Raw genomic sequence first — 18,182 nt, 5'->3', positions numbered from 1 at the left:
TTGACCACAAGGTTATCAATGTAATCCTTAATTCCATTCTTGTGAAACAAGCAGCAACAAGCAGTGACTACTACTGTCACATTTCACATTGCGCAGACCAATATTCTATCACATTTACTATCTGTGAACATAATGTAAAAACACACACAGAAAGACAAGTAGTACTTTGATAACAGTAAATCAGTATACTGTATTAATTGTGCAGGGATACACCCTCATCACTATTATTTTCTGCTGGTAAAACTGTCCACATGTGTTGCAAACACTTGACTACAAAATGCTTAGTAAATCCACACTACTGCTCTTGTGAACCAAGCAGCAATTATTAGTATCACATTTTGCATTTTGCAGGCCAACATTCCACCACAATTGTTCAACAGGTAGCGGTCAGTTTTCTCATGATTCCTCTTGCGGAATCCACAATTCCACACTCATTGCTGAACTTATACTTGTATTTGTTAAACAGGTCAATATTACACCATAAGTAATATCTGTAAACATAATGTGAGCACACACACAGAGTACACAGACACACATCTCAAAACAATCAAACAGTAAGAAATAGTAACAATATTCAAAATCACACCAACAGACTTACTATAGGTACTTTCAGCAAAGTACAACATTTCCTTCATGCCAGTCAATAAATGACAATGTAATAAAATCACTCCTTTCACTAAGAGGAACTAAGCTGAATAATTAATCATCAATCAATTAAACTTAAATGGGATCATAATAAAATGACCATTGAATTTTTGTTGTAGTCTCGGGTAGTCACCAATACTGTTGTCATCGGCAACATTACTGTACCGCATTAGGTACTATCAAGTGCCAACCACTTTTATTTTTAACATCATATATTTTTTTTACCATTGAAAGTATTTACTAAATGTAATTTTAAATGACTCATGCTATAACTTCCTCCGCTGATAGCCGAGAAGCTAACTTGTCTAATATGGCTCCGGCAAATCTTCAGCAATATTACACTCACATTACCTTACCTCAGTAGTTACTAAAACTTTACTGAACACATCTTAATCATTATTCAATATTGAAATCAGTACATCTTCAAGATACCAATTACATATATTGTACACTTACTAAGAATACTTATTCTTAGACTTGAAACCATAAACCCTTGCTCCTTGACTTGCAATAATTATTGTGTAACACAATTTTATTATGATCACTTGTATAATTTCCCAACAGCACAAACTAAACCATGTGCAACCCATAAATAATGAAATATCACACTGCGCATTTTAGGTGAATGTTCACCGAGTTCACTGTACACATTTTATATTTATTATTTCTAAACATGTATAAAACATAATATCTTACAGTAGTACCTGCTTTGTTATCCATAAGCAGTTCACTTTGTTACCTTGTAAGCCAACATCAGGCTGGGACGGGATCTCAGTCATGTTGATATTTTGTTTCACATCATTTTGTCCCAAGGCATTCATATTTGTACCATCATCAAACACCGGTATGCCATGGAGTTGAAGTTATCATTTCTGTTCTGTAAATTAAGCTCAAAACCAGCACAGCCACTCTAAGACTAGAGTGGTATTATAATAAATACCAATGCATGTTGTGCATGCATTTATGTAATAATAATGTATAAGTTTCATACCAGAAACACACCAAATGATATACACCAACTTCAAAATGTATATTCCTGCACCATTCCTGTTAGTATTTATCTACTGGACTTCACACGATAAGGATCAAAGTCCATTATCATCTTACGCGTTAGGTTATTGGTGCGTAATTGTTTATTACAATTTCTTGACAGAAAACGTTCACGTATTTGAACAATTGAACATACCTGTATTCAGGGATGGTAATAGCCACATCCAACCAGTGTAACACATTCGTAATCGAGTGTTATTGCCTCGACTCATGCTCGTAACTTACCGCAGTCGCCAGGCGACAATTTTGTTGTACTTGCGTACTTTTTCGTTATGAAAATATCATAGATTTATTGAATAACTTTTCAACAAACCATTTAAACACTTCGCGACTCAAAACTTAATGCATTTTACCATTATTTTACCAAAGTGCGTACGCGCCCATTTCGCGCGCAAATGACGCTTCTTCAAACAGTTCGATTATTAACTAATTTGACCGAAATACTACGTAGGCATGAAATTCAGAGAGCCCACTTCTGAATTATTAACAGTAAAACGCACTGAGTCTTGAATTATTAATTTATTTCCACGTAAATTGTATGACAGCACTTAGACCGACGCTGCTACGATCCAGGGCGGTAGCCATCTTGCCTTCTCGTCCACCCACTGCCGAGCTGTCAGCTCGGGGACGTTCCGAACTACGCTAACAGTATGATAACTAAGTTAATAAACGTCTTAAATGATTTTTGTATTATATCGAGGCAAGGATATTAATACCTTGTAGCGAATTGGTAAGTCATTATTATGAAGCCATAAAACCAAAGATTTGCGCAATTAAAAAAAACCTTTAATTCGGTATTAGTAGATTTGGTAGTAACTTTGAATACTGACTGGTATCCCCAAATAATGACAGTGATGACGTCATTCAAATAATTTTGACAGTGGCAATAAGTGCGAGAGGGACACCAGCCCCAACTTTACACACACTTTTTGGCCTAACAACTCAATCTAGCTTAATAATATATAAATCTATGAGTCATACCGGACAACTGTCACTGTACATTTGTAATCCTTATTACAAGGGCATAACGTCTAGCGATGGTTAGCTAAGACAGAGTATTGCGGTTGCGGGGAGGAACGATGTTAAACCTTAGGTTACCTTCAATCAATACTACTTAATACTGAAAATACAGTTTTCGACCTTATTGCATTACATGTGTCTAATAACATTTTAAAATGGCTAGGGAATTAAATATCTTGACTGTACCTAAATTACTCACAGCAATAAATAAAATGTTATATACAACAAAAAAAACAATATTTTAAATAAAGGGGGTATAAAGGCGGTAAAAGAAAATTAAAATAAAAATAAAAACCAAAAAAAGATCATTTCGACTGCCGGGGATCGAACCACGACATCAGGACCGTCCGTCATTTTACGTTACGCTAGTACAACCTGAGCTATTTAAGCGATAGTAGTGGCGACGAAATATATTATTATACCATGATGTAATGAAAATGCGGTTGAACACATGAGTCACTTTTGAAATAATGCAGGAAATTACATCGTCAATGGTAGAGAGTTTGTAGGTAAGAAGAATATGAAAATACTTATTTCAGTACGTACGTATGTGGTTTTAACGCTTCTTGGCGAGCATTTAAAGGTGGATTAATTTTTATTCTTCTTTATTATGACCCTAACGAAAAGTCTGTTCCAATTTTTTTGCTTATGTAATTTTTGCCGTGAATGTTATTCCGAGCTAGTAAAATATTGAACATCCGTCTTGTTTTTGGGGTGGTTTCAGTTATCATAGTGGTTCAACACATAATGTATATACAAAACAACCATAACTTCACTTGTCCTTTTATTGCTTGTGTCATAACTGATTTAATTAGTCCGCTTTTTGCTACTACGAAGTATCATTCACAAAAATAGGTGGTTTCTTAATGTGTTATAAAGGTCATAAATTAAAGTAGTCGAATTTAAAACAAAAGTCCTGATTCCATTTTCGCCTGATTTTTAGTGAATTAAAATAATATTTTTTTTATTCTATTATACGTTTTTTGTCACAAATTTTGGTGGCTTAACTAAAAAAACTATTTCAAATTACCAAACTTAATTTTTGGTGACATAAAAAGTACTGTTATAGAATTAAGTTATTTTCCCAGTAGTAGCAAGACCGGATGGTTCCTAGGCTAATGGTTATAAATGACTTTGTAGACCCAACCACCTAACTACGCTTCAATTATTTTGTCACATTCCAATTTAAATATTGTTAACGTTTAGCTGATAATTATTGAAACTGAAGCTTGGACCTGTGAGCAAGTGTGGTTTCAATTGGCCCTACAAACTCGGCTCTTGAAACACAGGGAGGTCTCCCTACTCATAATTATGTACTATCAGCTGCAAAAGTGCATGGCGAATTTATCAATGAACTCATTAATGATTTCTCCATGCACTTTTGCAGCTGACAGTACATTAGTGGTAATAAAGGTTTTTAATAGGTACAAAAATAATAAAAATATTTATAAACTGGTATATAGATTTGTTTAATTTCCTCACATACTTACATATATCATATAAAAAAACTACATACTATAGGTAAATATTAAAAGTCATGCTAAAAATATTTTTAACTTGTAAGAGCACACTGAAAATGTAAATTGTGAAGGCCTCAAATGCGCGTTAATCGCCATTATTATTAAGTAATGTAACTAGATCAGAGCTAGCAGACCACCAAAACCAGTTCAGGGTCGATTCGGGCAAAAATCTAAATTGCTCGTAGCTATGCTGAGTCGACCGGAGCAAGAATCAACCGAAAGGCATCACTGGTCTTTGTTTAACCTTTTCACCGCCATTGACATGAAGTCAGAACATTTCGTGCCCCACACGCCACGACTTGATATCAAGTCGAAAAATTCAAATTAAAACACACCTTCAGTTGACAAGGCAGAGTTGACTGTTGTTTAGTGTTTACGTGCAATTTGTTGCTATGGCACGCTACATCGTAGTGCGAAAAGCTTTTCCTTCGTATTTTTACGGAAACGTACAAACGTATGACAAATACGAACGTACAGATGTATCGCGAAAAAGGTTTCCTTCATATTTTTCCGGAAAAGTTCGTATTTGTCATGCTAGTTCAGTTAATGTACATTTTGTACTGACACTGACTGAAATAGCTTGACACGTACGAAATGTTTCCGTAACAATACGAAGGCAAATCTTTTCTCACTACATCTGTATTACCTTTTTGATATGGCGAGGAACAGGTTAAACCTTGGATGTGGATTGCTTGGTGTCTTTACTGTCTTTAGAAGGCGGAGTTTTGTTATCATCCTTCGCCTCGCTATTGGGTTGGGGTGGCGTAATTTTGGCCTCTTTAGCGAGCGCGAGGAACACCTCTTCAAGCGTGGTATCCGTGACGGTGTAGTCATCCACCAGGGACGAGAACTGTTTCCGATGATCTTCTAGCATCGTGAACAGCGTGCTGTAGGGGAGCACGGTTTTCACGTGGTAACGCAGCGTGTTCTGAAATTAAACACGGTTTTCAACAAATATAATAATTTGAAACAGTGCACGTTTGCTTCCGATACTGGCGATGTGATGACGCATTACCAAAAATATATGGTTTTTGCCATACCCGCTTACGGTACCGGCTATACCGGCTATACGGTATATACCGGCTTACGGTACCAACATTATTCACAAAACATGATTCAGCCTGCAGAATTACAATAAACATATCGATGGCCTTCTGTGACTCAACGCCTTATAGTTAATTTCGGACTTACCACTCAAACTCGTATAATAATCGCTTTAGTAGGCAGACTGACCTTCGATACAAGGTTGAGTCACACAGTTTTCGATATAACTTCCGGGTTTTTCAGTTTGGACGTAGTTTAATAAAATCAAAAAAAAATAAGGAAATTATAAGTATTCTGATATTATAAATTATAATTATGATCATGTGAGTCATCATCTATCTAATTGAAAGACGTGAAGAAGTTTGACTCAATTGTAAAATCCCTATAGTAGTGTTAATCTGTTCATTCACGAAGGCGCGTGGAATATTCGAACTAACCTTAAAAGTATAACATTACAGATCACATCACATCACACGTCTCCGTGAATGACAGCACCTATATCTATGAAACTAACCCGGTGATGGTCTTTCAGCTCACATTCAAAGCGCAGAGCCAGCCGGTCCTTAAACTCCTTTAAAGCATCAGGGTTTACTGCAAGGCACAACAAAATGGTATTCATCATCTGACGCTGTTAATTGGCCCTTACATGTTTTCAAAGAGTCGCTCTAACGGATATTTTCCATTATTCTCTGAATTGAATAGTTCGGATCTTCACGTGCTCAACTAGTTCTAGGTCAGGTTCTAGATTTACCCCAACCCCAGGACGGTTCTTATTTCCCATAGCACCCCTTCCCCGGATCCACCCTAGGCTGTACTTTCACTTTTGCAATAGCTTGACTACAACTACTCTAGGGACTAAAAGCTTAGTGAAAAGGTGTTTCATATTAAGACAGAATAACGTCTGTAACAAAGACCACATTGCAGGCCAGCATGCACCGGGCCCAGGATCGAGTGGCGTGGAGAGCACTGGTGAAAAGTGTCCACAGTCGCCGCGTCTCTCAGATATGAGGATACGACCAAGAAGACGTTTCGTAATGTCTCGCTTACCCTGCGCGCTGGTCAGTTTGAAGACGACAGTGTACCCTTGAGCGTGCTGTATCTTCAGCGTGGCAGCCGAGCCAAGTGCGCGTAGTTCACCGCCAGACATGATGGCGATGCGATGGCAGAGAGCTTCCATCTCGTCCATGCTGTCGGTAGAATAGAAGGTGAATTGAGAGAAAGCTTGAGTTATTTAAATATAGGTATTTATTGAGCTCTGTAAGCGAACGAACTCATATTTTCTCTCTCTTCTAGCTTTATATGCGACATGGTGATAGGGCCCTGAACATGCTATATCATGAGCGCAAGCGCTTGATATTCATTATTCATCAGGCAATCACTGAACTCTATTAGGTCAGAGTTCGCGGGCAAATTAATATCTTAAGCATGATATAATGAGATCCCGGGAAGCATAACATTATTGATCGATGGCTCACAACCTCTATAAAGGGTCTGCCCTAGCCATTACTTTTTGGAATCTTAGTCAAAATAGACGCTGAAACTTTCAAGATTTGAGCCTACGCCCTCAATGCCGCCTTAGATGTCGCGGTGCACAGACGTTAGCATGTCCTGCGAATACTTAGAGAGACTACCAAGCTCCTCAAGAGTGCCCCTAGATTTTTGATGCATGTCCTGCTGTAGCACTGACCTGTGTGAGGCTACAATAATAGACTTCTGCGTCCTAGCTCTCAGCAGTGCTTGATGCATCCGACGGCGTGCTATCGGGTCTACACCTGCCGTTGGCTCGTCCAAGACCGCGGTGTGAGAGGCCTGGCACAGCGCCGCGGCTGCCGCCAGTCGTCGCGCCATACCACCGCTGTATGACGACACCACTTTGTCCGCGTGCGGAGTTAGATCTGCGGCAAATGAAAGCTTGCCTTTGGCGTTTAGACGCTTATAATATGCACCATTTTGCTTCTGGTACGCCTAATGTACAGTCAACCAATGGAACCCTAGGCCACTGGAACTATGTCATAGTGACGTTATAAATCAGGTTGTAAAAAATCTCTTACTGCTTGTCATTTTGACATGGTTGTAGAGTGGCTCCAATTGGTTGACTGTACAAAATACTCTTTGCATTTGAGACTCCAAATGTTCTACGGAATCTAGCTAAAAGAGTAGAAAATACCGGCCAAGAGCGTGTCGGGTCACGTTCAATGTAGAGTTCCGTAGTTTCCCGTATTTTTTTCAAAAACGGTTTAACAATCAAGTTTAAAATAATTTTCCTAGAAAGTCGATATAAAGTTCTACTTTTGTAATAAAATAAATAAATAAATAAATAAATAATGGGGGACACCTTACACAAATCAACCTAGCCCCAAACTAAGCAAAGCTTGTACTATGGGTGCTAGGCGACGATATACTTACTTATATAGATAAATACATTCTTATATACATAGAAAACATCCATGACTCAGGAACAAATATCTGTGCTCATCACACAAATACATGCCCTTACCGGGATTCGAACCCGGGACCGCGGCTTAGCAGGCAGGGTCACTACCAACTACGCCAGACCGGTCGCCGCGTAATATTTGTTAACTTACGGTTTAAAAGTTAGAGGGCCGGGCTCATTTTTTTAATCTTTTGGAGTGATTATTTCCGAAAAATTAACAATATAAAAATGATTTACGTAATCTCCTATTCATTTATACTAACCCAAATGAATATACAATAAATACAATACAATAGGTATATTACCTACATGTTAGAGTTGAAATGACAAGAAAAATCACTCTCTTCCGCCATTTCAGCTTTCTATTGCTAACGGTCATTGAGATTATCCGCAGACGGACGGACAGACAGACATGGCGAAACTATAAGGGTTCCTAGTTGACTACGAAACCCTAATCACTAACCGACTTCATGGATCCAGGAAGCGGCCACGTTAGATGCATCGGCCGGTTTCAAGCCACGAAGTTTCAGCACCAGAACGAGGTTCTGACGGCCCGTCAGGAATCCATCGACGCCGCCGAATTGCGGGCAGTAGCTTAATGTGGACATGTACTGTTGGGAAATAAATATGATACACGTAGATATGGTTCAACAGTTAGTGTAAGGCCACGGTCGTTTTCACCCGCCGCCCACAGCGTGTAGCGTCTGATGGAAGACGTAGGACGCCGCCGACAGCGGGTGTTTGGTCGATTTGAGGACGTAGCCGCGGCGGCCAGTCGCAGCAGTTTCCGGGGGTTTGTTTGCGAACGGACGTGGACTTCAGGAGAAAGAGGATTTTTAATAATATTGAGGAATCAAAAGAAAAAGAAAAACAATATACATAAAGCTAGGCAAACAGAGGGTGGCTTCAATATTTTGGTGACTAGGCATTTAAATGATACTGTTAATGAACTGAAAGTGGAATATTTTCGGCTATCACGGGTGGAGTTTTCGACAGTACTACTAGGCAATTCTTACACAGATTGACTGAGGCCCACGGTAAGCTCAAGAAGGCTTGTGCTACCGACTGCGCCAGACCGGTCGTCAAAACATCAAGGTCGTCAAGGTTGACTGAACAAAGTTTGACGAATCCACCAACGAACGTCCTTCCAAATACTATACATTTGATTAATTCTATCAAAAGTTCGTCTTTTTCTTTGGTGAATTTCTCCATATTGAGCCAGCGTCCACCCGCCGCAATGCTTCAAAATAACTATAGACGCAGCGGCCAGCGGGCGGCGGACGGACGCCGCACGAGGCGCGCGAAAAGGCCGCGGGCGGCGGGTGAAAACGACCGCGGCCTGAGCGCACGGTGCTCATATTGGGCAGCGGGGCGGGGCGTGCGGCGTGCATATCAAAAAATTGAAGCTCATACCAGTGTCCTGAGGCGATGCTGCGTAGTATGGACGCACGCTCGCCCGTCCCACTTTATGCCCCGCCGAACTATCCGCTCCGAGCGTCCACTCACCATTACAAATATCAATAATACCTACGATACGAGTCTGTTGTAGGTATTGTAATGTTCTAACGAGGACGTACCTTGCTACGTTCAGTAGAGCGGTACCCGTTTGCGAACAGCTTGCCTCCCGTCAAGGCCATTTGACCCGTAAGCAGTCCGAAAGTCGTGCTCTTGCCCGCTCCGTTCACTCCAAGCAGACCGAAGCACTCATCTAGGTATAACGTTCCCAATTATTTCTGGTGTTCCTTGTCTGCACATATGGTCCGCCCGAGGGTGCCGCCTCCGCGCCGTTGCGGCACCTTCAAATGCGGCAGTGATGCGGTGACGTCGCGGCGGAGGGTTTTGATACGTCTCGTTATGCGCAAAGGTGCGGCGGCGGCGTGGAGACGGCACCGTCTACTCGCGCCCGAACGGCCCGGCCACGACATTGGTCTAAGCGCGACAGCGGTGAGCGGCGGCCATACATTGGAGCGAGACTGCGAGACACAGCGATGGGACTTTTCATTCGCACGTATGGCTGCCGCTCACCGCTGTCGCGCTGCCCACTTTACGCGTATGAGGTATCCCTAATAAAACGTTTTTTCCACTTTTTATTTTACCACTTTGTCGGCGTGGTTGATATACTTACTTACATAATGGTACCAAATTTCAGCTTTCTAGTGCTAACAGTCACTGAGATTATCCGCGGACGGACGGACAGACATGGCGAAACTATAAGGGTTCCTAGTTGACAAAACATTTTCAAAATAAACCCAAAAAAAACACTTGCATTACATCTGAACTGCGAATCAAATTAATTACACACTGATAAGGCTTCCTGTCTAGGGTTGCAAATAGAAAAAAAACCAAATGTTTTTTTTTTCAGAATTATGAAAAAAAACATGAAAAAACCGAGCACCATGGTTTTTTTTTCTAAATATGGTTTTTTTTTCAGATGAACAAGAGGAGGACCTCCTCCACTTAGTTCTCGAGTGTACAATCAACGAACAACCAAGGCTGGACCTCTTAAAGGAAACTCAGTGCTCTGCGGGGGAACTCCTCTTCTTCTTTCATCAAATCTTGAGCTCAGAATTCACTACTAAATATAGTGGTAGATTTTTGAGTTTCATGATACAGTCACTAGACCTTAGATTTGAATATTATAAAAGTAATCCTTAGTTAATTATCCTGTTAAACCAACGTTTAAAATGTAATTTCAATAACTGTTGATTTAGGTAATACCTAAAGTTTGTTATTTTTAAGCCGACTTAATCAAACTAGATGTATGGCTTATAAAATAAATAAGATTAAAAAAAAAAAAAAACAAATAATACGACAGTAACGGTTTTTCGTGAGTTGTAACGTGTTTCAATAACAATAACGTACATTTTAATTCAATTAACATTCAGTATACAAACGTTTATTGGGGAATCCCAGATGCTGCGTGTAGCGTGGAGAGGCGGTGGTGTTGCCAACAGTAAATAGTGATAACTACCAACTACAGATTTCGTAAATGTTACTTTTATAAGACCAGAAATTAAAGTTATTTGATTAAATTCGTTTAATAGTTAACATTAAGTCTAAAAACCGTATAAAAGTATTAACTACTTTGCAAGTTTTGAGATTTCGTACTTTAGAAAAAAAACATACTCCAGAAAAAAAACTGTTTTTTTTCACGGTTTTTTTTCAAGCCAGAAAAAAAAACCGTTTTTTTGCAACCCTATTCCTGTCCATTTTTGACCTGTAAATATCAGCCAGTAAGCATTTGACTAGTACCAAAGAGGATCGAGTGTTATAGAGAGTTACTGTCGAAGTAAAATGTGTAATCACAGTTCATAGCCTGCCATCTCTTGACACAGGCTTAAAACTTTTGAACCTCAGTTTTGACAATTTGGCCCATATTCAAAATGTCAAATATTAATATTAGCGCCATCTAGCTGAGCGTACCCCAAAAGTGTAATGCCATCTAGGCTACCGTACCTTTTTCTGCATGGTACTGAGGTACGTTTTTTTTCTTAGACTTTATCTGTCTATACGGAGTTACAATATATGTCTTTGCTAGTACTCACCTTTCTTGACAGAGAAACTGATGCCCTTAACAGCATGGAATGGAGGACGTAGAAGTTTGGGGTAGCTCTTCTGAACTTTACAGACTAGGACAGCGTCTGTTATTTCGTCTTTAGCTGCAAGTCGAGAACGAGAGTGAACCGATGCATATGGTGACATGTATCACAGTATAATAAATGAGTATGAGTATGAGTATGAGTAAAGCCACTCCTGCTCCCCGCTGGAAGTCCCGCCCCCCTCCTCGGTACCCCACAGTTACCGCCTGTCAAAACGCGAACAGTCGACCTGTCATATTCTACTCATACAAGCATAGTACGCGTTCACCTACACGAGCTTAGACTGTGTGCTAGGAACGCGTCTCTTTCATATATTTGATCGCTAGTGTCCGAGGTGTGCGCCTATATGGTTAAGAGGCGAAATAATTAAGTAAGTATGTGTTTTGAAAAAAAAAATCTGCACACCTACTGGTAAAGGCTCATTTGATACGTCAAAAATGAATGACAAAGTTTCAGTCTATCTATCGGTTTGATGCGACGTCTACGCCGTTACTCTCAATTAAAGACCTCGGATATATATATATATATATATATATATATATATATATATATATATATATATATATATATATGTATATCAGAATAATTATAATAATTTTATTGGAAGGTATTTTTTTATATTTTCCCAGTAGTACTCACTTTGATTAATAGTATTCTGGACGTAGGCCGCCTCAGCCTGGACCGCGGCATCATTAAACCGGGGCTCCGGCGGTTTAGACTTGGATATCAGTCGGCCGAGCACCGTGCCCGTCAACATGCTTCTCAGACGCCCTACCATGGCGTCGTCCACTACGTATGTCAGCATCTACAAGTGAATAGGGAACTTGACTGTAGTTAAAATAAAATATTTTATACAATGCACGAAATAAAGCATCAGATAAGAAAAACATGAACAGAAGACATTTTTAAGTACAATTTCTATTTATTAAGTCAGGTAGAAATAAATAAAGTAACTGAGTTGACCGTAACGTCACTGAATTCGATTTCATATTAATTCCATATTAACAAGTCGTTCAAATTCGTTTTGACAGTTCTTAAAAAGAAGCTGATTTGACTAGAAGGCAAGCTACTAGTAGCCTATTCGATACTGAGAATATTTAATTGATCTGCCTCATTTCTTGGACTTTAGAAAAAAAATACATCAAATAAATTCTCTGGCTGGGATTCGAACCCAGCATCATTGGCATCGTTAGCTCCAATACCCGCCCATAGTAGAATGGCGACTTTCAATAACCTAACCACAAAATTAAAATTATGAAAAAAACCCCGACATAGTGGACCGATTTTCATCAAACATGGCTAAGCATACTCCCGACTAATTCAGCTTTCAAATAAAAAAAAAAACTAAATCTATATCAGTTCATCCATTCGGGAGCTACGATGCTACAGACAGACAGACTCGTCAAATGTGGACTGGCTACGTCAAGTCTCAAAGGAGAGACTTTACCTTCTTGTGTGTGTTACGGTTTGACATGATTCCAACAACCTCTTTCTATCACCGCATCGGTCGGCATTTACAAAATCTAGCCCCTAGAAGATTGCACAAATGCACACTGATGTTTCTCCCTCCCTGTCATCGTTTCCACGACAAATTTACAATAGGGAACTTGACTAAAGTTAAAATAAAATATTTTATACCGTGCACGAAATAAAAGCATCAGATAATTATAAGAAAAACATGGACAGAAGTTATTTTTAAATCCAATTTATATTTAATAATAATAAGTCAGGTAGAAATATATAAAGTAACTCAGTTGACCATGACGTTCAAATTCGTTTTGACAGTTCTTAAAAAGAAGCTGAATTGACTAGGAGGCAAGTAGCCTATTGCTGTTATTGATTGCTCGTATGGTCGTATGCCATAGATGTGGCAGAATAAACACAACATTTTTTCCTGCTTATATGTATTTATGAATGTCTACTAGCATGTATGATACTTAGGAATAGAATACTTACATAGTACGCGAACAGTTGCCAAATGAGAACGAGCATCGGGGTGCCGGCGGCACTCATTCCCCAATAGCAAAACGGCTCCGAGCCTGCGCGGGACTCTATCGACACAAAACGCAAACATCATTACAATTAGTGTAAGTATATGGCTGAACTAGTGCACGCTCCTATTGGGCGTGTAGCGGGCGGGGTTGCGGCGTGCTTTTAAAACAATTGAAGTTCATTAATGCATAATGTGTAGTTTTTAAGTTTATTACGAATAAATATTTTGATTGATTGATTGATTGATACAAGTGTCCTGACTCCTGAGTCGACGTTTCATAGGGTAGACGCACGCTCGCCCCCGTTGCACGCCCCGCCGAATCGAACACTTAGGCACAGAATTTAATTCTTCAGTTTGACAACAATGACAACTGACAAAGGTGTCGTTCTACCCCATAGCACAGTATAATAAAGAGTACTATCGTACAGTATGGCCACTTCCGCTCCCCGCTGAAAGTGCCGCCCACCCCCTCTCGGTTACCTCACAGTTACCGCCTGTCAAAAACGCGAACAGTCGACCTGTCATATGTCACTCATACAAGCATAGTACGCGTTCACCTACACGAGCTTAGACTGTGTGCTAGGAACGCGCCTCTTTCATATATTTGACCGCCAGTGTCCGAGGTGTGCCCATAGTATAATACAACTACAGATGTAGTGCGAAAAGGGTTTCCTTCGTATTTTTCCGGAAACGTTCGTATTTGTCATGCTAATTCAATCAATGTCAGTACAGTCAGCAGCAGAAGTTCCGTAACGGGCAAGGTGTTCACAATGATCTAAATACGCTGTTATTGCCTTAAAAATAAGATCGTATCAAGTTCATTTTGAACACCTTGCCCGCTACGGACCTCCTGCTGCTGACTGTACGTCTTGTACTGAGACTGACTGAAATAGCATGACACGTTCGTACGTTTCCGTAGCCGAGCTCGCCCAGAAGATGCCTGTTCACTCTTGATTTGAAGGTAGCCAGGTTATATGAGCTCGGAAATATAGTCGCTGGCAAGGAATTCCACTCATTGGCCGTGCGCATAAAAAAATAAGAAGCAAAGCGCTTCGCGGAATATTTACCAAGTAAGGATGGAAACCGGCCGTGCGTCTAAGAGTCCGTTGTTAGAATGGGAACCACCGATAAGTAGCTCATCGTTTAAGTTTCGCTCTTGGTGGGACTAGTGCCAAATGTGAAAACACACTTACGGCAGCATTTTTCCGCTTTAAACTTTCCCGGCCCAGCCAGTGCGGGACACTTGTCTCTGTTCAAGTTGCAGAAACCATTCATTTGCGCCACGGTCGCTGTATTCGACACCCCGACTGCGAGGGCGTGCGGTGGGAACAAGAAGTAAGGAATGTACATAATCGTGTATACAACCGTCGAGGACTCTTTCACCGCTGACGACCACGTAGCTGCAAAATGAACAAAGTTAGAATGAAACAGATCTCATTGTCTCTCTCTCGACCACAGTTTGAACCTCAGTTTTGACAATTTGACCCATCCTTTACTTGATATGTATGGGCATTTTCAGAATTTGGGCCCCCCTCTAATTAGCGTAAGTTATTAACAAAAATTAACTCGCTGTCAGTTTTGTGACAACAATTAAGCATAAAATCTGTCTAATAATTTACTTTTTTCACATTTTGAATGTAGATTATCGCTTAAAGTTTATGTATTAGCTTGAATGTGTTAAAATGTCAAACATTAATTAGCGCAATCTAGCTGAGCGTCCCCCCCCCCCCCCCCAAGGTGTAACGCCATCTAGGTCACCGTACCTTTTTAGGGTTCCGTAGTCAACTAGGAACCCTTATAGTTTCGCCATGTCTGTCTGTCCGTCCGTCAGTACCTAACCGTTAGCACTAGAAAGCTGAAATTTGGTACCAATATGTATATCAATCACGCCGACAAAGTGCAAAAATAAAAAATGGCAAAAAATGTTGTATTAGGGTACCCCCCCCCCTACATGTAAAGTCGGGGCTGATATTTTTTTTCATTCCAACTCCAACGTGTGATATATTGTTGGATAGGTATATAAAAATGAATAAACTTTACTGAGATCGTTTTTTGATAATATTAATATTTTCGGAAATAATCGCTTCTAAAGGAAAAAAAAGTGCGTCCCCCCCCTCTAACTTTTGAACCATATGTTTAATAAATATGAAAAAAATCACAAAAGTAGAACTTTATAAAGACTTTCTAGGAAAATTGTTTTGAACTTGATAGGTTCAGTAGTTTTTGAAAACTACGGAACCCTACACTGAGCGTGGCCCGACACGCTCTTGGCCGGTTTTTCTGTATGGTACTGAGGTACGTTTTTTTCTTAGACTTTATCTGTCTACGATGGAGTTATATAATTATGTCTTTGGTAATATTTACAATTATATTAACTAATCTGTTCTGTGTACCGACGGCTGTCTAACCCCGCCTTACCACCTTTCGGTTCTGGAACCCTGGTACTGCAGTGCTTTCATAACCCCTCCATGGTAGCGTTAAACGCTTAACGTAACTGTCAGTTGGAAGTCGCATTTTAATTTATTTATTATGTTAATGTTAGTAATAATCTATGGAATGTATTTCCGGCAATAAATAATTTCATTTCATTTCATTAGAAGTTTCACTTTATAATAAAAATATTACTAACTGCAAGCCATGACAAGTATAAAGAGGATGGTGGTGTTGGTGGTCATCTTAAACAAGTTGCTCATGAAGTAAACCAAACTCAGGTAGGCGAGCACGCCCCATACTAGCAACACGAACAGAGCCACTGAAACATTAGGTATAAATAAACAACAAATAAATAAATATTATAGGACATTCTTACACAGATCACCACGGTAAGCTCAAGAAGGCTTGTGTTGTGGGTACTCAACTACTCACACAACGATATATGGTCACTACTTTTAAAAAATCTCGTATCTCACGCTGTTCCTCAAAGTTAAAACGCAGTAAGTCTATATGCATTCCATACATACTTACTACAATTTTCTTTTCATTGACAGATAAAGATACAAGTTTTTTTTAAAGTAGTGACGATATATAATATACCACTACCAACTACGCCAAACCGGTCGCCATATTACAATGCCAGGTATATATTACAATAGGCTAGTTTCCACATACTTAAAATAAAATATTTTTCTCAAACATGCAATGAAATATTGTCTTTAGGCACTGGTCCCACCACTAGCTAGTAAAGCGATAAGCTATATCGGCTATTCATGCGACAAAAGATAGTCGTTGCCGTGTAAACGAAAGAAAGAGATGTATTATAGCTGAGCGATGAACTATAAAATAGTCAATAGCTCAGCCTAATAGGCAATACATCTGTCACTTTTATTTACACGGGAGCGACTATCTTTTGTCGCACAAATAGCCGATAGCTCATAGTTTGCTAGCTCGCCGTGGGACCAGTGCCTTACGTTCCTCAAAATGGGCTGGGAAGTATCGCTTTTTGGGCGCAACAACTCGAGAGGACTGTAAAGGGATTTCATATTATTTTTTTAGGCCTAGGCCTGCAAAGTAACTTTTTTTATAAAATATTGTCCTTTAGAGCATTTTTTTTTATTTCATTGTATGTTTGAGAAAAGCACTATACATACATCTGTCACTTTTATTTACACGGGAGCGACTATCTTTTGTCGCACAAATAGCCGATAGCTCATAGTTTGCTAGCTCGCCGTGGGACCAGTGCCTTACGTTCCTCAAAATGGGCTGGGAAGTATCGCTTTTTGGGCGCAACAACTCGAGAGGACTGTAAAGGGATTTCATATTATTTTTTAGGCCTAGGCCTGCAAAGTAACTTTTTTTATAAAATATTGTCCTTTAGAGCATTTTTTTTTATTTCATTGTATGTTTGAGAAAAGCACTATACATGCCTCGGCGTGAAAACGGATTCCCGGCCTCGTATCCCTATCCCCACTTGGCCGGAAATCCTCATTTTCCCGGCCTCTGATGTAATGTACTATTATGCAGTGCACGAAATAAAGCACCACATAAATAGAAGAAAAATACGGACAGTAGTTATGTTTAAACGTAATTTCCATTTAATGAGTCACAGAGAAAGATAACATAAATAGTCCGTTGCTTCTGGAAAGTTATGTATGAAAATGTTGGCATAATTAATGGAAGATTTTTTTTGATAGGGATATGTACATTACAGGCCGAAGTTATTTTTCATCAACCCTCCCCATCCCTCCCCCCTCTGCGTCACCCCTTTCCCCCCCCCTTAAATAGCCGAAAATGCGGTTTTTCGCGATTTCTGACAAAACCGTTGTAGATACAGAAAAAGCGTGTAGGAAAAAAGTAATCCTTGATAAATTTACTACAAATCGTTCATTGACACTTTAGTTCTAGCACTTATAGGTTTCGCGTGATCCATCACGAAAGTTGGTCCTTTACTGCAATTTTCTTTAGTGAATGTTAAGTTTTCTCCAAAATTGCTTACGAAATATGTTTGATATTACTAAAATATTATAAACTGAAAATTAATTTCAGGGGGAAAAATCACTACCATGGGTGGGACTTGAACTCACGGCTACTGGATTGATACTCCAGGGCTCTACCAACAGCTACCAAAAGCTCATCCCCAGTCATAGATACACTATATAGATCAATGGTACTCCTAGCGACTACTACCGTGAAAATATTACGTCTTAAATAGTTACTGGAATTCCAAGACATATTGGAAATTCCACCCATGGTAGTGATTTTTCCCCCTTAATTTTATTTTAGTCATGAGTTACAATATTTTAGTTATATCAAACAAATTTCTACGATTTCGTATGCATTTTGGGCGAAAACTTAACATTCACTAAAGAAGATTGCAGCAAAATGATATGATTTGTTTTTATAAATAAATTTAATTAAAACACATTACAATAAATACGTAG

General features: G+C 39.5%; 1 protein-coding gene across 1 annotated transcript in view; it reads right to left on the bottom strand.

Moving 5' to 3' along the window:
* Positions 1–4,173: 4,173 nt before the first annotated feature.
* LOC125234892 (phospholipid-transporting ATPase ABCA3-like) overlaps positions 4,174–18,182 on the bottom strand; it is a 62,475-nt gene continuing 48,466 nt past the window's right edge. The window contains exons 18-28 of the mRNA XM_048141313.1: positions 15,935–16,057; positions 14,499–14,705; positions 13,269–13,363; positions 11,952–12,117; positions 11,259–11,372; positions 9,291–9,421; positions 8,177–8,324; positions 6,967–7,174; positions 6,327–6,466; positions 5,794–5,870; positions 4,174–5,163 (exon numbers count right to left, since the gene is read on the bottom strand). Of these exons, the coding sequence (XP_047997270.1) occupies positions 4,906–5,163; positions 5,794–5,870; positions 6,327–6,466; positions 6,967–7,174; positions 8,177–8,324; positions 9,291–9,421; positions 11,259–11,372; positions 11,952–12,117; positions 13,269–13,363; positions 14,499–14,705; positions 15,935–16,057 (1,667 nt within the window). The 3' untranslated portion in view covers positions 4,174–4,905. The remainder of the gene's footprint in view (positions 5,164–5,793; positions 5,871–6,326; positions 6,467–6,966; positions 7,175–8,176; positions 8,325–9,290; positions 9,422–11,258; positions 11,373–11,951; positions 12,118–13,268; positions 13,364–14,498; positions 14,706–15,934; positions 16,058–18,182) is intronic.

Source organism: Leguminivora glycinivorella, chromosome 16 (genome assembly GCF_023078275.1).
Source record: "Leguminivora glycinivorella isolate SPB_JAAS2020 chromosome 16, LegGlyc_1.1, whole genome shotgun sequence".
In the NCBI taxonomy this organism is placed as follows: Eukaryota; Metazoa; Arthropoda; class Insecta; order Lepidoptera; family Tortricidae; genus Leguminivora; species Leguminivora glycinivorella.
Note: the sequence above shows the minus strand (reverse complement) of the source record. Positions and strands in the feature narration are given on the sequence as shown.